General features: G+C 34.9%; 1 protein-coding gene across 8 annotated transcripts in view; it reads left to right on the top strand.

The window, feature by feature from the left end:
* The window catches only part of ANKS1B (ankyrin repeat and sterile alpha motif domain containing 1B), a 397,248-nt gene that overhangs the window by 185,861 nt on the left and 188,614 nt on the right, over window positions 1–22,773 (top strand). For all 8 annotated transcript variants that reach the window (XM_077783569.1, XM_031507463.2, XM_031507479.2 and 5 more), the window contains 2 exons: window positions 4,931–5,511; window positions 7,409–7,481. In XM_077783569.1, coding sequence (XP_077639695.1) covers window positions 4,931–5,511; window positions 7,409–7,481 — 654 coding nt within the window. The remainder of the gene's footprint in view (window positions 1–4,930; window positions 5,512–7,408; window positions 7,482–22,773) is intronic.

Here is a 22,773-nt window from a genome sequence, read left to right as displayed (position 1 = left end):
ATAGCAGTATGTATCTGTGGCTTTGAGATTATGGCACAACTGAATTTATTTGTAGCTCCAAATGTAAATGTTTTCCTTGTAAGACAGATATGGAAGTATCACAGTGATTTTCAGAAGTAATCCTCTCAGATGGATAAGCTTTATGTGCACTTTTAATAACACTAAAGTTCTGTAGAAATGACATCTGTTTATGTTTTGCTATTTATGATACTATTTATGAGTAAAAAGATAAAGTGGTAAGAAAAGCAGTATCTGGTAAGGAAGCAAGATCTCTTTCTGTTTGCTTCTTTTTTTATTACAAATATAAATGTACTTGCAAAAAGAAAAAAAAATTGCTTATAAACTGAATGCTTCTCTGGGACTGAGTCCAAGAGCTTGAACTTCTCCTGTTCCTTTGTGTCCCCACCCTCTTTCTAAAGTTCCTTCTCATAAAGTTTACTCAAATGCCTGGGAGAAGAAAAACATGTCATTATTAAATGTCTGTTCAGTGAGTATAGACTATGTAATGTTTTTGTTTATATAAATTCTTAGTGCCAGTTAAGTTGCTTGAAATAATAAGAATAAAAACAAGAAGTAATAAATTGTTTAATAGCATGGGTTTTTTTCAGTACAGAGCAATATTCAAAAAAATATTTTGATATGTTTAAAACCAGAAAATAATATATAAAATATCACATTTTTGCATTGCTACTAAGCTTCAGGAGAAATATTGATTTCAGTATCATTTTTCTTGAAGTTTATGACAGAAAAATGCATCAATAAAAAAAACCCATCTCAGAGATGGGTAATTATTAATAGATAGGATTTAAATTTTTTTCATAAAGTTGCCTATTTTAACAAGGGTATAGTAGTGGTATTATCCTGTGTAAAGCTTTTCATTCCTTAAGATCTTGAGATGGAGATCTTGGATATTCCTGTGAACAATGAATCTGCATTTTTGGATAATGGTGCAGTTTGAAGAGACTTTTCAGGTCTTAGGTCAACAAATACTGATTTGGAATAAGAAAGAAATGTACTCTAAGAAATAATTTTATGATTACCTGTTATATGGTTTATTTTTTCCTTCTATGATTTATTTAGAACATGACAGGGAGTGATAGGCTACTGTACTATTTAGAGCAGTGCTATAGTCCATCTCTGTGTTCTCCTTTTTTGCTGAACATGAAACTAAAATAATAAGCAAGTCAGCATTCAAAGAGCATTATCCTTAACAGTTATCAGTTCAAACGCCAGAAGATTCAGAATTATAATTGATTCATTAAACTTTGGATATCTGGAGGATTTCTAGTCCATTCTCCTCTTTGGAGCAGGACTGTCATCATAAGATCAGACATACCTTTTCCTAAGCAGGTCTTGAAACTGTCCAGAGGTGCAGATGGCACCACTCTGGATAACCTGTTTTAGGGCTGCAGTGCAGCATGTGATGCTGCTTGCTCTTAACCTTCATCATGACCACATGGATATGTTTTTTTTTCCTGACAGCCCCAGTCTTTTTTGTTGCCTGGTATAGATGTGGTTTGCATTGTTCAAAATCATGGGGTGAAGAAGTTATATCTATAAGATCTTTGCTTACTTTGCCACATAATTAACAAAGCTCTTTTTAAAAGTTTCTTTAATAAGAGTCTCCCTGTCTCTACGAGGACTTTTTTCCTCTGGTCAAGACAAAACAAAGATTACCAAGTAGCCATTTACCATGTTCCTTAGTTTTTGAATGATGAATGTTGACACATTAGAGCTCTGATTTTTTTGATCTACTGAAATGAATAGTGACCATGCTTGAAAAATATTCTGTGTTTAAAAATGTTTAATACTCTGAACAAAGAAAATCTTGAGGAATCTCAAATCAGATGCCTAATCATTTTTGCATTTTCAGCATTATATCCATGTGCCCTATCTCCCATTTTTCAAATTAGCATAATAGCACATTACAATCTCACCTTAGAAGGGTACATGAGTTCATATTTGTGAACTTCTTAGATAGAGAACATCATAAAAATTTGAGAAGCTGTTAAAAAACTTGATATTCAAAGAAGAATTTAGATGCTGTGCAGTAAATAGGTAATAAGACCACTCTTATTGAACAAAGAGAATACAAATCCCTGGAGATAATTAAAAGGTGTGAAGATGTGACACTTAGGGACTTGGATTGGTTGTGGTGGTGGTGGACTCAGCAGTGCTGGTTTAACAGTTGGACTTGATGATCTTAGAGGCCTTTTCCAAACTGAACACTTCTATGATACTATGAAAATGTTGAGGAGCTTCTTCATTAGGCAAACTTCATTATCAACATTAAGTGAAATAGGGTATTTTTGAAAACTAATAGTGATCTTTTAAAAACTGAAATAGAGTCCTTGCTAACACCTAAGACTGATTGGTTCACAAGCAACCTTTATTTTAATTTTTCCTGACTTCCTTAAGCTATTTTTGTGGGTATTTTAAAGATGAAAGTTATACCTAAAGTACAATATATATACTTATGTGTACACAGTACAGTAAGGGTTGTGAAAGATCAAGCTGAAAAAGGCTCATACAATATATTTGGAATCTTTGCTACCACATCAACTATCAAAACAGGAGAATTAATGTTTTGATATGTTGTCACTGCATCACTGCTGGCAAGTAAGAGACACAGACACACTTTCTAGTGGTCAGTACATATATTTACTGGCCACAGGGGAATGGGAGTTCTCAGTAAGAACTTGTTTACAGTAGTCAATTGAGCAAAATCACAGCATGAAATGCCACGGGTTCTTGGCAGTCTGTACTCTTAAACTGTTTGTGTTTTGCCAGCCTTTGGCCAATACTGAATAGATCCACCTAGACAGTGCCCAGGCACTGTGAAAGTTTTGGCTGAGACCAGTGACTATTCCCAGTGATTATTTGGATGGACCAGCTATGTCTTGAGAATGAGGAGAGTTTAAGTTAAAGGACATGAGCCTAGTAATTCCTTCAGATCCTCATAGCTGTTGGCCAGTACTATTTAGTAACATAGATGTACCAAAGCTAGTAGTGAAATTCTTGCAATCCAGGTTCTGTAAGCTTTTCTTTTTCCTAATTTATTCCATCCTGGTTGGCTTTGTCCTGACAAAAATATTTCTCTCTTCAATGAGTTCAATACACAGCTGTAAGATACCTGCTGGAACATCAAAATAGGATTCAGTTCATGACAGATATATAAATGTAGGTATCTGGACACAAATGGAATGCTGTCTCCCCTCAGTCACTGGCAGTGTAGTTAGCCCAGTTAACAGAGTACAGAGAGTGATAGGTTCCATTCATTTTATTAATCTGACCTCTATGGTAGGAGCTAATGTGCTTCTTACCCATATAGAAAAATGAGGTGACTTAATCTGGAGCAGAATCTCAGCTACTGAGTTTTTCATGTAAAGGAATAACAACAAAACCAGTCATTATTTGCATAATTTATTCCTCATTTTGAATTCACCTTCAACATTGCAGGCATATGTATAAATCAGCAACTTTCAGAAATCAAAGAGAGAATGCCCCATGTCCTCCTTTTCCCCTGAATTTTTCCCTTAAACCAATTTTTTCTGGGTTTATTGATCACTTAAGCTCTGACATGTCCTACGTTTAACCTTTCTCCATAACACCTCACATCTTTTTGGCTGCAAAATGTCTCAAGTGTATATTCTAGTTGGTTGTTTCTCAAAGAAGAAAAGTATATTTTCTTAGGTTCTTTGAATTTTATAATATATAGAAAAGCATTTAATTTTATATTTTTAAGCTGCTGACTAGTAAAAGAGTTGATGAAGTTTTGAAGTAGACACCAACATCTTTCTTCTGTCATTCATAAAGTCAAGCACTGCTTTCTTTTAGAAAGGATATTTTGAGACTTGATTGGGAGGGTTTTTTTTCCACCAGATATTTTAGTTAATTGGAGAAAAGTGCTCAATATCTTTGCACATTATGGCATGATGCTATATTCAATTCATTGTGGTAGCTACTGCTGTGCTCACAGTCCTACACTTGGAGTTTATCTAGAGCATACAACTTCTAGAAGGAATGAAATTAATTTATTTATCTTTAATGAAGTGGTTATAGAGATGTGACCATTAGTAGGGACACAGTTATTCTGACTAGAACATGCTGACTTAATGCCATGTTGATAGAGTGATATTAACCACACCAACACTTTGGATGAGGCAGTGCAGGACCCCTTTTTTTTCCCTCTTCCTAGGTCTTTCAGCAACGAGTGTAAAAAAGAGCCATAGAATTTTAATAATTCACTCTAAACCTTGCCAAAGAAATGCATTTTTATGTGATTGCTTTTTGTGTTTATGTATATGCTAAGTTACATATAAAGTGTGCTTGAAATGACTTAATTTGTGTTCTTTTTTCCCAATGGTTGCTATTACTATTCTCAAAAGTTCCCAAAAATAAAAACACTAAAATCTATTCCTTAGAGACTGTCAGTAAAAAGGCATCATAGTGTAAATTCACTATTATTATAATGGTTATAAAAAGAAAAATTACTAAGAATATTCGTAACAATAATGGTTCTTCATGTATTTTACCACCTACAAACTACCTACCTAATTCATCATACTAAACTATATAATTTGTGCACATTTCAACTCAATAGCAGATTAAAAGAGATATCATCAAGTTGATGGAATAGCAGTGGCCTATTTTATCTTATAAATTTGTTTTTTCATGGAATTTATATATAGCACTGAGCATTGTTGGTTGTTCTACCAGCAGATATTTTAGTTAGGATAAAATAGTCTTTAAATATTTAAGATTTTTTTTTAAGAGAATAATAAATCAGTTCATGGCATAGTTGTCTTTTGTTTCTTTACACAAGAATGTACCAAGCAGCATTAAAAAGTCATTTTGAGGGGAGTAAGGATTTTTTTGTTTGCAGCATTTTATCACCCTTTTATGTTTACAAGGTGTTCTCTCATTTCAGAGCAACATAGCCAGGGTGAAGCATCCACTGAAAGTGAGCTTCCTGAAGAACACCCTGCTGAGCAGTTTGCAGGTTTACTTCATGGATCATCACCTGCATGTGACCCACCTGAAAATCCACTCCAGCTGTACAGCAAAGTAAACCTGTGCAGTGGGCCACTGGAGAAAAGCATTTTGAGCAAGAGTGCAGCGCAGCAGATAAAGCTACGGAAAGAGAGCAGCTCTGATCCTCCTGTTAAGAAAAAAAAACCACCAATTGTAAACAGAACCATATTTCATACTAAGAATAAACCAGCAGAAAATCATACCCTGGTTGGTGCGCCAAGGATCAGTGAACAATGGGTTATTACCACTGGGGGATTTGTGGAGCGAGCGTGCACACTGGGCAGAATACGATCTTTACCAAAGACCTTGCTGGAAATGCATTTGTGCAAAAATGTTTCAAAATCTGATTCTAATCTTATCACTCATCCACCAAATGATAAAAAAGCGAGAAGCAATTGGAGTGAACCCACACCAAAGCCACAGTGCTCCAAAGGGAATTCGGAGAGAACACCTTCCTTCACCTCAGAGTGGGAAGAAGTAAGTTTTTTTTCATTTTTTAAGTACTGTGGTCTTGTGAAGACACTGTTATTGTTTTCAGTTTCAGAGACAAAAAGTGAATATTCCACACTGCAAACCTCAGAGCAAATGTCACAGTGTATTGCATGGGAGTTCAACAGCTGGCACAAAATGCAAAGCATTTCTGTTCACACGCTGCCCACTTAATAAAGTCTATTGTTTCCTTAGTGAATAAAGTTAACCAGAAGTAATTCTGCAATTTTTTGTGGCAATGAAATTATTGTCTACTAAAGCCCTCACCACTTACAATAATAATGTTGGTAAAATCCTTAGTAACTCTGCCTATTGTTTGCAATTTGCTGATTATTTCCACCATGGCAGTGTCCCGTCAGCAAGATCCAGGAGAAAATGGCAGCAAAAGAGAATTGATTGTGCATTCTACAAACCCTCCTTATGTATCGTATCCTCTAAATGCTCTGTAGCCTGTGTACAAAATGCTTGGCACATACCTGGCTGCTGTGTGAAGTGGGAATACCCTTATAGCTGAAATGAATTCAGGACTACTAACAGAAATTTCCACACTGAATTTGTAGTGCACATGCTTGCTCATATGAAAGACTTTATTTTAGGTTTAGAATTCAATTTAAATTAATTTTTAGACACCTTATGTTTAACTTTTCTTTCCTGTACTGAATTTCAAGAATGTAAATGGTTCTTCATAGACACAGAATTGCCCATCTCATTGAGGTAAATTAAGAGTGTGAAATGTTTAGATCTTTACTGCTTCTACAGAGAAGGGAGCATTTCTCTTTAAAACTACCTGAGTGGGGAAATTCATCTATCTCTAGGGTGCTATTATGTTCAGAAAGAACCCCGAGTTTGATTATGCGGTTGGTTTTTTTCTCTAGGAAAATGTTTCAAGCTAGCCTAAATGTCTGATTTGATAGGGCATTTTAAGGCACTTTTGTGAGAGAAATACTCTGTCAGAGAAGATGTACTAGGGATATCAGGTTTTGATCTTTACAACTGGGATATGTTATTATAAAATCCTGATTAGAATCAGGTCCAGGTTTGCCTTTCTACATGGTCATCAAGGTTTGATCTTAAAAGTAAAAAAAGTGCCATAATGTATGTATGCATTTATGTATAAAGTATGAATGCTCAATCTGAAGATTCTGTCATAATTTCCAGAATCTTCTGTCACCAGTGACTAATACATACTTTTCCTACTAGCCCTAATATTAAGCTTAGTAAAGTGTGTTTCTCTTTGTCTACCTTCTTAGTCCACAGCAACCTTTTGATTCACTTTTTGGTTTGTCCTGTTCTTACAGAAAATAAAATAGATAGAGTGTTTTTGACCTATTAAGTTCAATGTGTTTTAGAAACATGTGAGCAAGTTTTGGGATTAGTGCAGTATTGTTTTGCAGAGAATGTTGTTCGTGGTATGTGGGGACACAAATATGTTTCATACCTATTTAGTGCCCGTGGGGCAGATGGAAAGAAAAGGGGGCTAAGAAATTCTCTGGAAATAAAAATTGAACAATTGATCTAATTGTGTGTATTTTAAATACTTTGGAACATACAAGATAATTTTTTTATTCATTAATATTACTGCTTAAATAAACTACTAGTGGTCATACCTAGATGAGCAGAGTCATCAGTATGTAAGGAATTCTACCATGAAAAAAGAAATACTAGTTCCAAGCCTTAGTTTTTGCTGACATACAAAATTGCAAATCAAATTGCAATATCCAAATCGAAGATAAATTAATTGTCTACTTTTGGTTTATGCACTTTTACAACTTTGATTGTTTTTTTCCTAATGAGGGTAATAATGCCATAAATCTATGCATGAAAAACTAAAATAAAATACTAAAGATTGGATCTTTCAATTGTTTCACTGTTCTCTCTTTTGTAGATTGATAAAATCATGAGTTCAATAGATGCTGGAATTAATACTGGACTGGGGGAGATGAAAAATCACACTACAAGTAAGGAAAACCAACTATTGTTTAATTTTGATGTAATTGTCCATAGGGAAACTGTGGATATAACATTGCTAAGTAACCCACTGTGTTGAAATAATTTGTAGATATTTGAATTACCATGAACAGAATCTATGTTGTTTACTGTTAGAGATGCATTAGGCCCAGTGTCCTGGAGCTGTTGCTTTAAATAGCATATTGGAGTCATTAATGTTGTTTTGAAATCTTACCAGAAAAAATATTCCATTAATGTTTTTGTATTGAAGCCTTTCTTCTAGGGTGGTATTTTACAATCTTTTTCAGATGAGGTTTTGTTTGGAATGATGGAACTCTGAGCATATATAATACATTTACTGCTGACACTTTTTAAAGTATTTTATTATATAATGCTGCTTCGAAGAAATATTTGGCACAGGGCTGAAAATGTTGCTGACAGACAGTGACTGGTGTTAGCAATGATGGAAAAATTTGAAAACCTCTGCTACTAAGTCATGCTTAGCCTGTTGGTCTGTCAGCATAAACCTGTGCAACTGTGCTGATAAAAATTTTTAAAGCATTTTATTATGTCTTCTCCCCAACTCATGGAGGGAAAACTGACTTGCATGTCCGAATAATTTAGTCCTGAGGCAAAGCTGTGTTACTCAGCTGTACTGGTACATCCCTGCTAAAAATTACATTGAGTATATATATAGGGCAGGGTGTTATGTACCTTATCGCTTAAAATTTGGAAAAGGATATATTTGAACAACTGTCCATTTCATGGAGCATTACATCTATACAGAATGAAACTGTGTCTTATCAATTAAATATAATTGACACAGTTATTTTAACAGTAGCTTGCAGTGAAAAGGGAATCTAGGATAAAGAGAAAATAACTGATTTGAATGCAAATATAATTGCAGATAAAACAAGCAGACTCAGCTTATTTTTTTTCTAAGAAGAGTAAGGGGCAATATCATGAGAAGTGCTAGGCATGTTGTTCTGGCAGTCTGTTCTTTCTGCAACTTGCAGTGTTGGAAAAAACTGTTCACAAACTCCACATTAGGAGATAGTGAATAATTTCTGAAGATATTATAAATAATTCAGGATTTTCTGTGTCTTGTATTTAATCATGGTAGTTGTTCTGGGTCTGCTGGAGGTGGAGTTATCTTTCCCATAGCAGCCTTCACAGTTCTTTGCAGGAGTAGCTAGAAAGGTGTTCACCTGTCAAACTCTGGTGCTCGTCAGCACCAAGGCTGCCTCTCCAACAGAACCCCCTTGCCAGTGGGGAGAGGGAGGGCAAGACCTTGGGAGGGGACGTACCCAGGACAGCTGGCTCAGCAATAAAAGCTCAGAAAAAGGAGTGGGGGGCTGGATATCACCAGCAATAGGAAGTAGGGAATAAATATTTTGTTTTCCTTTGGTTTTGCATAGACCTTTTCTTTTGCTGTATTAAACTGCCTTTATCTTGACCCAAGAGGATTTTTTTTCTGTCCTATTCTGTCCTGTGCCCTGTCTTGCTCAGGGCAGTGATGGGCACCTGGCATGCAGCCAGGGTCAGCTTCCCACAGCAGCACACAGGCACCAAAGGCAAAATCAGGTGTAGGGTAAGAAATTACAGAGCAAGTAAAAGCCATGAAATGGAGACAATAGCAATAATAGTATATGTTTTAAAATTTCCAGTGATGTGTAAATACTACTTTCTTTGTCCCCATGATTGACCACTGCTTTTCATTTTCTACATTTTTAAGATAAGAAAATACCTCACAACTCTTGTCATCAGCTATTTTGCGCTTCTACTGCATACCTTATTTTTCTTGACATGGAAATACAGCATATATGGCATTTAGTGTTTCAGCCCTTGCAGATAGCAGATCTACTCTTTGCTTCTTCTCCCAGAGTGGGCATTGAGTCCTTAATTTCTATTCAGCGTGCAGCTTTTGGAACACCAACATTTTTTTTCTTTTCTGTCAACTCCTTAATGTTCTTTAGCTAGTTTAGGATAACTTGATTTTGCTCTTAATTAAGACATCAAGCTATGATCAATCCAAATACAGTTATCTTTCCTTAAATTTTATCAGTTTTGCTTTATATGCAGCTTGCAATAAAGATATGTTTTTCTACTATAGACCTGAATATATGCAGCTTCACATGTGCATCTTCCACTTTTCATTCCTTTTGGACATTTCCAGATTCAATCAAACACAATTTAGGCATCAAAGCAAAGGGAACTATTATTGAATCAAATGCATTGCATGCATCAAACATGTTATACTTCAAGTATATTATTTTTTATTGTCTAAGTAATAACCAAGTAATAGGTTATCTAGGAGGAAATAAGGAATTCTTACTTCTCACTGCTAGCAGGCTTCTCCTTAAACATAGCACAACCAAAGGTAAAGATCTGTCCCATGCTTAGGAATAAAAATTAAGTAGTATGGTATCAGATAATATAATTTTGATATACTTCATCAATTTATGTATAATGATGATGGATTTTAGCTTTCACTTGAATATATGTGGAAAAAGCTTATCCAGTAAAGCTTAAAAATAATATTTTTGATGTTCTGAGTGTGTAAGTCAAAGAAACTTCTACTGTTGAACTGCAAGCATCTAGACTATTGAGCACTATATTATGGCAACTTCACTTGACTAATAACTTTCTAGCAAGTAGCAGAATTCCTGGTAACACTGAAGAGTAAATGTAGCTTCCTGTGGGATCCTTCACTTTAGTGTTTTCTTAGTCCTGTACTTCATATTATACTTCAGTGTTTTCATGAACTGCTAATAAAAACAAAAATATGTAAAATTCAAGCACAAATACTCTATCTGTCATGAACATAAAGAGTTTTTTGTAGTATGTAGTATCTCTTTCTCAGTGAAAAATATTTGAGTGGAAATATGTCATATGCTCATAATTAAATAGCTATATTTAAAATTAGACAATGATGACATCTTGTGATGAAATTCTTGAATGAACTTGCCAGAACTTTGGCCTATATTTTTCTACTGGTGGTGTCTGGAAAGACTTCTCTTAAATCTCCAGAGAAAAGTCTTAAGAAGCAATTAGAGGAGCAGTAAAAGGAGATATTCAAAAAAAGGAATTGTAGTGTAACATCTGAATAGATTATTATTGAGAGGGTTATAACTTTGGTTGCATCCAGCAGCATCTGCAAGACTTTTGAATAGTTGCCAGAATAAGAAAGAATAACAGTTGGGATATAACTGACCTTAGCTTGAGTCAGAATGGAATACATCACTGGTTCATACCCCTTTGAGTCTATTTTGTAATGATTCTTTGACTACCATGATAATATGATTTAGAAGGAGACTATTTACAAAGTAAATTAAAAAGAAGAAACACTAAAATTTCATATTTTCTTTGCCTAATTATAAACAATTTTTTTTCCAACAAGTCTTTCAAGACATACACAGCAGTAAATCTGTGTTAGTTTCAGCTTAGTAGCTGTTGGCAGGTGTGTGAGTCAGGGTTTACTTTTATTTGCAAATCACTTGGAAGGGAATAATCAAAAAATAATCTGCTTCAAAAAAAACCCCAAACTAAAATGGGTAATGGATATCATATCATCATCGTGATTAAAGCTAGAATTGTGTCAAATCAGAGCAGTTAAAATAATGAGTAAGAAAATAATTGTTGAAAGTCATTCCACATCAAAATAGTCAACAATCATTTTAGTTTTTTTGAGAGAGTCACTTCTGTCAAATATGTTCTAGCACATGGAGGGTGATTTACAGTTTTATAATTCTACTGATCATAAATTCTATTTTGGATGCTGTCCATAAATGCACTAAACAGTTGCTGTGTGTATACAAGTCAGGATATTTTTGGTCACCTGCATTAAGCACATCTGAGCCATTAATGCTGAGTTAGATAAGCACGCACCTTTTTGTTATTGGTCATCATGTCTAGATGTCTGAAGCATTCAAAATGGCACTGGTGCCTTTGAGGAGAATGTACCTATCCTTGAGTGCTCTCATTGTTCCACCTAGAGGCAGAAAGGGTAGAGTTTACTGAATTATCTTAATTTTCTTGATCTAAAATTTTAGTTTGAAATATACTGTCAAGCCTTTTTCTCACAGCTGAAATAAACAAAATTCTTATTTCATTTAGGAATATTGTGTTTTAAAGGGTTTTGTGTTGCTCTTTGTGAGAGCAATGCCTTTTCCTGTGCTTGGAGATAATCCTAGCACCACTTGCAGTATCTATGCCTTAATATCAATATCAAAGCTACAAACCTTCCTCAATGATGCAGCCTGAGTTCTTGCCTTTCAAAGATTAATGCTGCTTTTTACTGGAAGAGGTATATGAACCAGAATCACACCACATAAAAAAATAGACTTTCAAGGAAGCTAGCAAATCTTGCAGAATATTTACTTCAGCAGTATGTATCCTCCTGTGTACAGCTTCAGAGAGACTCATGAGTTGGATCTTTTAGGGCTGCTTTGAAACCAGAAGGACTCTGGAAGACTGAAGGCTATGCCTGAGTTGACTGCACTAGCTGTATCTCATTTGAAAGCAGGACTCCACTGCACTGTACTGTATTCAGAATAAACCTACAATTCCACTTTATATCATGTTTTTTGTACAAACAAGACCTTATTGGTTCTTGATGTGCCCACTGTATGTTTGTGTTTCAATGTCATGTACTCCAAACTTAATGCCAGGGACTAACAGTAGGTCACAGAGCAGTGAATTAGAATACATTTTGTAGTGTTCTTTCTCAAATCTTCCAGTTCAGGATAAAAGTTGTAGACAGCCATCATACATAAGTAAATTTTTTTTTTGTTTGTTTACCTTCTCTACTAATACAAAAAAAGGCTATTACTGATGATTTCTCCTTTGCAGTATTGGGAAAATTTTAAGGAATTTTACTTTCCAGATTTCTGAAGGAAATTACTTTGAGCATAAAGATGGGGAAAATAAAGTAGATGTAACTTCACCTGCTTAGGAAAAAATGGAATCAGGTGGGGCCACATTCAGAAAAGCTGACTGGGAAGAACAAGGTTTCATGTTGCACCCTGTACAGCTGTAAGACAATTGAAACTGGGCAAAACCCTTGACTGCCTGAAGCTACATGCTTGGTTTCCTCTCTGTCTTCCTCCTGTTCCACTGCCACTGCTCAGACATGAAGTCTTCATCATCTCTAGTGTAGTTCTGCCTATAAAAGCTAATATATTAACTGAAAAGTCAAACTTTCTTTTAACAAATGAAGCCTTGTTAGACTGGCCCTTTTTTGTTTGTTACCATATGGTTGCAGTTTTGGCAAAGTGGTTTTCCTCCAAAGCTGTTAATATCCTCCCTCCTCCAAGAGCTGAAAACAGATAAAATGTAAATACTTAAGGCAGAATTTTAATTGGATACATGTAGGCATGTTGGCATAAGGCAGATTTCACAGCGGTACATTATAGACTTAAAACTATATATTTTTTCTTGTAATTTAGTCCCTGTTTTTGCAGCATTTACCTTGTCCTTTTAAAATCTCCGTTTGGTTAAAATAAGATCTTTGATAAAGTGGACTTTATAGCATTTAATAAAATGAGCCATGAAACTTCTCACTACAAAGGATACCTCTTAAGCTTACAGTTTGGAACACATAATTCTGCAATAGCCAACCACAATAACCAGACAGTAAAAAAACAATAACAAATAAAAAAATAAGAATAACATCTTCTCTCACAGCTTCCCATAGAAGCTGGTATGCTGTGCAAAGAGACCAGAATACCTGTGGTATCATAGATGGCAAAAAAGTAAAAGACAGAAGGAACCTGACTCTGTAGCTGATGAGATGAGGCAGCTCCAGCAGCTGGTGTCTGCTCACAATGCTGTTTGATGCTTCCTCAATAGGAAACGCACATGCAGTCTGAAATTACTAAGCTGCAGGTCTTTGAACTCTTTAGCAACAATTGGTACTGCACATTAGGAAACAGACACACATTTGTGTTTGGTTCTGCCCTTCCTTGTATCTTACCAACAACTGGAATGTGAATGTGGAATTTTAATTTGCAGTGGCAGAACAGCTGGGGGGAATTTGAATAAGCCAAGTCAATATGTGATGTTATGGAAGGCAGAAGTGACTTTTCTTTTAGGTAAGATGGTTTTCGGTCAGTCCCACTCTAGTATGGAGCCTGTCACACTCAGTACCCAAGAGCAAGGAGGTGTGCATGTGTTCATGACCAAGTTGCTTGTCCATGGTCACTTCTGTGTGTTGTGGTAGGCTGACTGTTGCATTCTTAGTGTATCTGTTGGATTCCTTTTGATTAGGAGAAGCAAAACTTTTTTCATAGACCTTTAGGAATCAACCTTTGCTGTGGTATGGTCCTTTTGAGCCAAAATTTTCTTCAGTGGCACTCATTGTTTTTGCTTCTTTTTCTTAGATATTGTAGGCCATCCTTTTGGAATAACAAAAAGATGAGTATCACATGCAATGTGCCGTAATGTTGCTGTAGTGCAGGGTGTTCTGCTGATAGATTGTCTGAGCTGTTGTTTTATCAGAGCACACTCCTCTTGACAGGAACGTATTCCCTAGTGCTTTACCACTGCCAGCAGTGTCCTTGCTTATCAACACAGACCATGCCTTTATCTCTTTGATGCACTGCATCTTCTGGTGTTTTCACATATGCATTTGTGCCCCTACATTATTCATATCAATCTTTCTATTTCTGTTAATAATATCTTAATTTCAAATTATTTGAATGGCAATTTAAGTGTATGCAATCATCTAGATTATAAAATAGTGGAGAACAGAAAGCATATAGCTATAAAATATTAGGAAGAAATATTTTTAGCATTTATTTACTGAGAACATGATAGTCCTAATGTATTGCATGTCACTGAACTTACCTAAAGATCATATAAATTCTGCAGAAGTTATCACATATAATTGGGGTAATATTTTTTTTTTACTTCTACCTCATAAAAACCTAAACAATAGATAAAAAATGTATCTGTTTTAATGATTCATTGAATCCCAAAACAAACCTTACAGAAACTGGGCAAACTGAAAGATAATTGTAGAGATTTTAGCTATGTTTCATAACAAATGCAATGGGAGTTGGATGCAAAAGCTGCAGGCATTTATTTTATTTTCTTATACTCAAGTAATCCTATTATATTAGAAATTTTACCCTGTAGTGTCTTAAATGTAATATTCTACTCTTTATTCTTCATGCACCAATATTTTTTGAAACAGCTTACTACAATGGAAGACTCAGGCTAAGCAGAAAATAAAGTAAAAATGTAAGCCGTTAGACCATATTTACCAAAGTGGTCTTTAATTCTGATACATTTTGTTTTTATATTTCTGCTTTCTCTATAAGTGCCAGTCAACATTTACCTTTTTTATCAGTCCATGCTTTTTGTGTTCATTGTTAGGTTTCTTTTTCCAAAACTGTTGCAGGGCAATTTGGTCATTGTATTCACAGACTTGGATAAATGATTTCTGTTATATGTCTTCTAGAAGGAATACAGAATATTAATAGCAAAGCAAAGAAACTTAGGAAAAAGGCACTGTAATGTCATAAATATTGACATCCATCAGAGAGTAAATGTATAGCTTAATTCTTGTCAATTTTGGTGTAGTCTACTACTGGCTGTCAGACCTGGTCTCCAACAGAACTGCTTGAGCAGAGGAGTCTTCTACAAACTCTCTTTTATCTGGAGGATTGGCATGTAATTTTGACTGACTTAGTATGCTGAGACTTTTCAGCGGTATTTTCCCACATCAGATGTAATGTGCTGTTGAAACAGCATCGGAAATTAAAGCCCTATTTCAATAGTGAAATTTTCTCCTTTTAAAAAAATAAAAATTAAAACCATCAGCAGTCTGGTCTGCTGTGCCATTATTTCTGAGTAACTGCACCTTTTTTTTCCCCTCACAGAATACAATGTATTCTTTGGAAAATTTTGTTGGATCTAAAGGGTTTGTTTTTATTTTCTAATAATACTTATTCTCAGAAAGAGGAGTAATGCATACTGAATCCCTACCATCTCTTCTTTTTTTTTTTCTTTAACTAATAGCTGATCCATCCATTCTGTAGTTAAATATGGTTAAAAAAATAAGTCTTTGTGACCACAGATATGAACAATTTATGTACTGTTTGAATGCTATTCAAATCTATGGAAATTCAAATTGTGTGCTTACCACTGTTATTAAAGCCTTGTTTCAGTATTTTAAAAATATTCTCAAATTATATCATTTCCTTATAGAAGAAGTGAGAGATATTGAGTTAGAAAGAAGATATGTATGTTAATATGTCATGATTTAGAGCTATATTATATACAGTTCTACTGTTTGTTTTGAGATAGAGTGCAGAATTGTATTAATACATAGAATGCAAAACTCAGAAAATCAGATTTTCTGTGACTTCCAAGGGCATGAAGCTCAGAAATACTGACAAATAATAGCAAAATGGAGAGTTCAGTATCATGATATTTAAGCATGTTTGGGGAAAGTGCTTAGAAAACCTGTCTATGTTTCTCTACAGAAAATCAAAAGTTAAGTGAATAAAAGTTATTCTCACTTTAAAAGTTTGGATATACCTGCCTATGGCCCTAGCCTTACAAAATTGCACTGATAAAAACAAACCATGTTATGTCTTAAATTATTTGGTTGTGAAAGTTGCTTAAAAAATAGTATTGCTCACATTACCTCCTAGGTTCTATTGGTAGTAAATGGGTTCGTAACACTTAAGTGGATTTAAAAATATTTCTGAGGATGATATTAATACTGCACTCTGCTCTTCCTGGTCATTCTCTCCTCTGTCAGACCAGTCCCTGGAGTCACTGAGCTGTATAGAATCTTTTTCCACCATGGGGTTGAAGATATGTCTAAGCTTTGCCCATCTAGATAAGATAAAAGGAAAGAAGATCATGGATTTCAGAACTTGAAAAAAAAAAAAAAGTATTAAAACAATTTCAAAGTTATTTTCAGTAAGACTGAGGTCTTGCCTGTTTCTCCACTGAACCACAATGGTATGGGGGGAGTTTCCACAAAAAAAAATTTTGGCTGGATTTCACAAAGATATGCCAGAGTGCTTGCTGATGTGCCTAAAAAGTGACAAGCCAATGATGCCCTCATTCTATAATGCTCTAATAATCATCCTACTGTAATTCCAGAGGTTAAGAGTTTTTTTTGTTTTTTTTTCAAGCCATGATAAATGATGTGTAAAGAATTATCAGATTACTTGAAAGTTTTAGAAATCACATGTTTAGGTTCAGCTTTTTTCTTGCTGTTTAATCTGAACCATGCAACTAGTATCCACTTACACACATGTAAGTTAATATTTTATTCAATTTGCTTGATCAAATTGAACAGTGTTTATTTCTAAAGCAGAATCAAATTCAATACCAGGTTGAAAAAAACATATGCAGAATAGGAATCAGCACATCAATGAAATTAAAAATATCTGATGAAAAATGAGGCTTTTGCAGCCTGTGGTCAGAAAATACTTTAAAAGCAGCAGAATATTCCTAACTTCTAAAATAGGTTTTACAGATTTGACTTTAATAATCAGTTTGTTATTTTCATATGTAATTTTGAATGGCAAATCTCTAAAATCTTCTTCAGTATCTCTGGTGGTGTTTTGTATGAAATGCTAGGAGTGTTACTCTCAAAAATATGTTAGGGTTGGAGATGTTGTGGCAAGTGAATCTATGATGAAGTTTATCTTTTGTAAATAATATAGAGCTCTAAGTCTACTAAAACTGTATTAATACTGGTTTCTTGAAAGTTCAGCTGATTCACTCATATTTTCTTCTAGTAGTCCTTGGATATAAATAGATATGAATCTTTGGATTAATATTTCTAGTAATCACATTTAGAGAAATCACAAGAACATCACATGCTAGTTGAAAATCTTTGGCTTATTATAGAATTTACAACACACCAAATTGTTTCTAGTTTTCATTCCACCTACAGAAAATGAAGTAATTCAGAATATTGAACTTATTAAAGTGAATTAATTTACTTTCCAACCCAGACTGTTAACCTGAGTTCATTATTATAATGCTAGGATCAGTATTTTTGTGTTCCATTTCCCTGTATTCAGGAAGGTAGTGCATTGGAATGCCTTCATGTCCCTCAAAAATTATTTGTGATATACTACTCACCAGCCCTACAATGTAACTCATGATACCAGGAATTTTAGAAAACTGTTTTTCTACTTTTATCCATTACTGCTCTTTATTTTAGGTTATTGCATTATTACAATTCTGAGAATGGCTGAGGTTAAATTATTGATTGAAAATATGAATTTCCATTAAATGCTAAAAATAGCATTTAGTCTAAAGTTGTTCTGGAAGCTACTTCTCAAGTGTAGCTATTTTTCAATGACAATAAATACTTGCAGTTCATGTTTGAGTTTAGATAAATATTTATTTTCTTAAAAACTGCTGTTTGCTTTTCTATTTACAGAGTAGGATGGCCTATCTCAGTTACTTTGTTCTACTTTTGTTTTCTTCTAGGCTATTTGCAGTGTTTCATGGAGCAGAATTCTAAAGAATATATTATTTTGTCAGTACAAAAATCCCCCTGTTTGTATCAATATGGCATTTATATAGAGCCCAGCCATTCTTCTCAGATTTGTGCAAGAAGAAAATCCATGTACTTGAAAATTTTGAAACTAGTAGCAAGAATTCTTGTGTGGCTAAACAGTTTTAAACCATAATGTGAGACTACATGTAGGTGTTGGATTTGCTTATTGAACCACCTCAAGTTTTGATCTGCTTTGTAATATAGGAAATAATCATTAACCTGCAATAATATTTTTCAAATATTGGTAGAACTATTCTGATGAGTGTATTTTCAGCTAACCTGGACCACTTGAGCTCGAACTGAGATCCTTTAGCCTTGACAAATGAACTAGGTAAAGAATCATTCCTGGAATACATTTTGTGAAACTTACCTGAAGAGTTGCATTTGCATCATTCCGATTTCTAAAACAAAAAGCCGTGCAGGACTGAGAACAATGCCATGAGAGGTATTTGCAGTGTTGTAAACGTCAGCACATATTCTAGAAACAAGACCCTAGGCCTCAGAGGTGGGAGAGTGAGAATAGAGCCGTTGGCATGAGGGAGCTCACAGCCAGGATGAACTGGGTTTATATAAGCTCATCCATATGCAAACAGTCCAGTGAGTTGCCAGAGCCGTGCCAGCATGCCACCCACTCGAGTAACGTCTTTATTATTCATTGAAAGATGCTGCAGTTTTCTTGTGGTGCTGCAGAGCCTGTGTTAGCAGGGGATAAATATTGCAGAAGGTAGTTATAGAGTTTGTGTGTAATAAGGCTAGTTCCTGCTGAGAACCTGACTTTTTGTCAGGAAGCAGAAATGGATAGGAAGCAAAGAAGTGTCTGCCCCTGGTGGGCAGAGCCAGGTGCTGGTGACATGCTCCACTGACCACTGAAGTTAAGTTAGTATTATCTGAAATACCAAATCCAACCTAGTCTTAACTTGAAAGAAATCTTGGGGTAGTTTAATCTCAGATAAGTCTTTTCATTTTTAAATGAACTTTTTTTTTATTTATTTTTGCCTGTTTTAAAAGATTTAAAAGGGGAAGTTGGAAATAAAGATTAGAAAAGGAAAAACACTGATGTGAAACAAAACAATAAATTGTAGTAGCTGAAGGTGAAGGATGACGAAAGAGCAAATGACCATAATTTACAAGAACAAGAAGTGAGATAGATAAACAGGGAGCATAGAAAGTGAATTATAAAATTAAGTTAGAAAGAATAGAAAGGAGAGAAGGGAATTTACCTGATCAGCTGTTCAAGGGAGAAGTTCACTCTGAAATTCGGTACACTGGGGGCAAGGAAGCCCCTGAACCCAGCTAGGCAAAAGCAACCAGAAAAAAAAGTGCCACACTGTCTCAGGTTGAACCTGACTTATAAAATAACATCAGGATAAATCTTTAGCCTTCCATCATGTATAATGTCATGGTTCAGAATTTCAAAAATGTGTGCCACTACAGGCTTCTCATTTCCACAGCTCTTCACAGGACCTTGCAGGAGTTAGCAAATCTATAAATCAAGGCTATAGTTTATTTAACAGCTGTATTTAACTTCTTGAGATATCTCTGTGCAGATAGCTTTTTTTGAGCACTTTCTTCAAATAGTTCTTTGTTACCCAGTTCTGTGTTACCTCATTCTGCTTGTTTGCTAGTCCGGTGTTGCTTAGCACAGAGCTCTAAAAAGACTTGCTCAAATTTGAAATTACATAAATTTGGGTTTATGGTGCCAGGAATTATTGGATAAAGGGTTGAGCTTCCTTAGTATTTTTAGCAAGACTATGTAGTATACATTTTTTATATATATACACTCAGTGTACTGTTTTTTAACAGTAGTCTAAAATTTTTACTGAATTAAGTAAAATATTTTGATTGGTCATGGTGTCATCTAAATCTTCAAGGTTTTTTTTTTCCTTACTAGACGAAAGCAGTGAAAATGATTACTCATAGGTGGTGAGTGTAGTGTTACTATTATCCTGTAAAACTTCCCAAGACAAGGACAGAAATTGCTCTGAGACAGTAACTCCTTTTTTCAGAAAATATTATTAATTTCCATTGAAGTCAGAATAAGGATGACTCTTTCTTAGGCCATATTTCATCAACCACCAAATTGCCAGAAAAATGCGTAAAGGACAATTAAGCACAAGGACACTTTCTCTTTCAGGAAGGCATTTAGCTGCAAATTGCTGGGAACTGGGAAAATGCTAGGAAAGAATTGTGGGATGTCCATCTTAATCTTATGCTCTTCTGTAGTCATCTAATAGTAGCCACTGTGATTGAAGCTGATGAATGATGAAGCTAGATGAGCTAGATGAAGCTGTGTTCTGATGCAATGCAATTGATCCTGTGATCTTGCAGTAAAGCATCCATCTGTTCTTAACTAATTCCTTGTGATTCAGTAGGCTGCATCTTGTATTTCTGTTCTGTAAGCCAAGGATATACATCTGACTGAAGTAATGTGTGTTGCAATGCTATATAATGTATATATTTGATTATCTCAATGTCTTTAGAAAAGAATTATCCCTCAAATCTATTAATTAAAACATTAAAATAGAAAATCAAAATCTGAAAAGACTAACTGTATCTCAAGCAGTCTTGCTGCATGGTAATATATCTTACCAAATACAACAGAATATAGATAGATAGATAGATAGATAGATAGATAGATAGATAGATAGATAGATCGATCGATCGATCGATCGATCTCTGCATTATGGTAATGACATTTTTGAATAGAAATGACTCCTAGTCCAGTGGCTGTACTCTAGAAAACAGGTATTTTAATTTTCCAATAAGATCTGCTCCTCATTGACTGAACAGCATGCGTTCTGAAGGAGGCTAAATTAAAGTTGTCAAAGCAATCAACTGAACATGAAAAATATTCTAACTTTGAAGTGTCTGTGATAAATGTATGTTTCATGATACAGTGGAGTGCTTTGACTGAGCTCTTCCTGGGTAAATAATACATCAACAGTGAGAAATACAAACTTGTTGAAGGGCCAGTGAGTTTCACAAAGTACAGGTCACTGCTGACAAATCATCTGTCAAGTAAAATGAATTTTCCTTGTTGACTTTGAGGTTATAGTTATTAAAGATACAGTGCTTACACAGTGTAATGTAGAGTTATAATCAATATTGGTATAAAAATCAGAAAAGAACTGTGAGGATGATTTTTCCTAGCAACTGCGGGTATTCCATTAGCTTGATTAGCTGTGATCTGAGAGCTATTTTTGTGAGTTCTGAGCCACACATAAGCAGTGGAATGTAACCTTTAGATCATAGATACTAGATAGTGTTAGTTAAATTCAAGCTGTCCCTGTAGATTTTGTTTTGTTTCTGTATATACCATGAAAAATATCTCAAAAAACACTTTCAGAGAAATATTCAGCATCACCAAATATTACCATCCATCATCATTGAAAGAGCCAGGCTGCTGACAGAAGTTAAAGATTTTATGCAAGGCATCCATTTTTTTTCAGAGTTTTATGAGAAAGACCATTTAAAATCTCTAAACCTTTGGAGCTGCCTTATAATATAACTGAAATGCATGAGAGAAACCAGATTCCTGCATACCTTTATTGGAACCTTTCTTGCATATCTTTCTTTGGAACTAAGTTAATAATAAACTTTCATTATAGTAGTCTGCTGGATGTTAGGCGTAGTTTTTCTCATACAACATCCTGTTCCTATGTATCCTTATCTCCTCTCCAGGATACATGCATTAGGTTAGTTTATTCACTAGAACACCCTGCCATGCTAACTGCTGTCACACAAGTTCCAACACTATGTAGACAGGTGACTTTTTTATCTGCCTGAAATCATAAATATTAAGAGAAAAAATATATCCTATTTAGCTTTATACAAGGTTGAAAGCTTTAATAAAAACAAAAAAGAAAAAAAAAAAGAATTTTTCAATACTTACTCTAGCATCAGTTTCTTCTCCAGCTTTGCTAATTTTACCTGCCAGCTTACCTAAATTATTCATTCTTTCATATTCTCTACTCAGAAATTTTTTGGTCACTACTAGTCACTACTAAAATCCTCCACTTTTTGGTTCCTTAGCACCAGAAGTGTTTAGCATGGTTTAACAGGTATATATGTATCAAAAAAGAATTGTTTAAAATAGTCTGTTTATAATGACTGGGGAAACACCTCCTCTACAAGTAATCAGTGCAGTTTCTTCTTCTTCTCAGCTGAAAAACAAAGAAAAATCAAGAAAAATTCATATTGTCAAGTGCAGAAAAAATAAAATTGAGAGGCCCTTAAATTATTTAGCATTTCAAGCAGATCTGCCTTAGAACATGTTTGAAATCATGTGCCTGCCCTCTGATATCACAGATTCAGTCCATTTCAAACTCCACAATAAACATATTCTGAATCCCATTGGGAACAGGATGTCTCGTAGAAATTATTGTATAGCGTACCAGATGGCATCTTTCTTGCAGACATCTCTTCAGTGTGCTTCTTCTGTTGCCTTGGAGAAGAAGAGCCAAGTGCTGCTATCTCTGCAAGAGACTTAAGCTTAAGTGTCAGTTTTCCCGTGTAGGAATGGGTGAATCTTTTTTGATTGTGGTATCACAGAAGGATTATCATGGAATTTATGTTGTTTGAAATCGCAGGAAAGTACGGTAGTGTGTTGAGGTGAGGTGAGACCATCTCAGAGCCTGCAGGACATCTTCAATGTCTGCAGCAGCTTTAGGCATAGGCAAAGTGTAGGCACTGCCTGTAGCAGCACACTGGTGGGGCTGGCACTGAGTCATAGACTTGAAAAAATCAAGAGACAGCCTTTTAGTCTC

Source organism: Lonchura striata, chromosome 5 (genome assembly GCF_046129695.1).
Source record: "Lonchura striata isolate bLonStr1 chromosome 5, bLonStr1.mat, whole genome shotgun sequence".
Taxonomy (NCBI): Eukaryota; Metazoa; Chordata; class Aves; order Passeriformes; family Estrildidae; genus Lonchura; species Lonchura striata.
The sequence above is the reverse complement of the archived record's forward strand: the minus strand, read 5'-3'. Positions and strand labels throughout refer to the sequence as shown.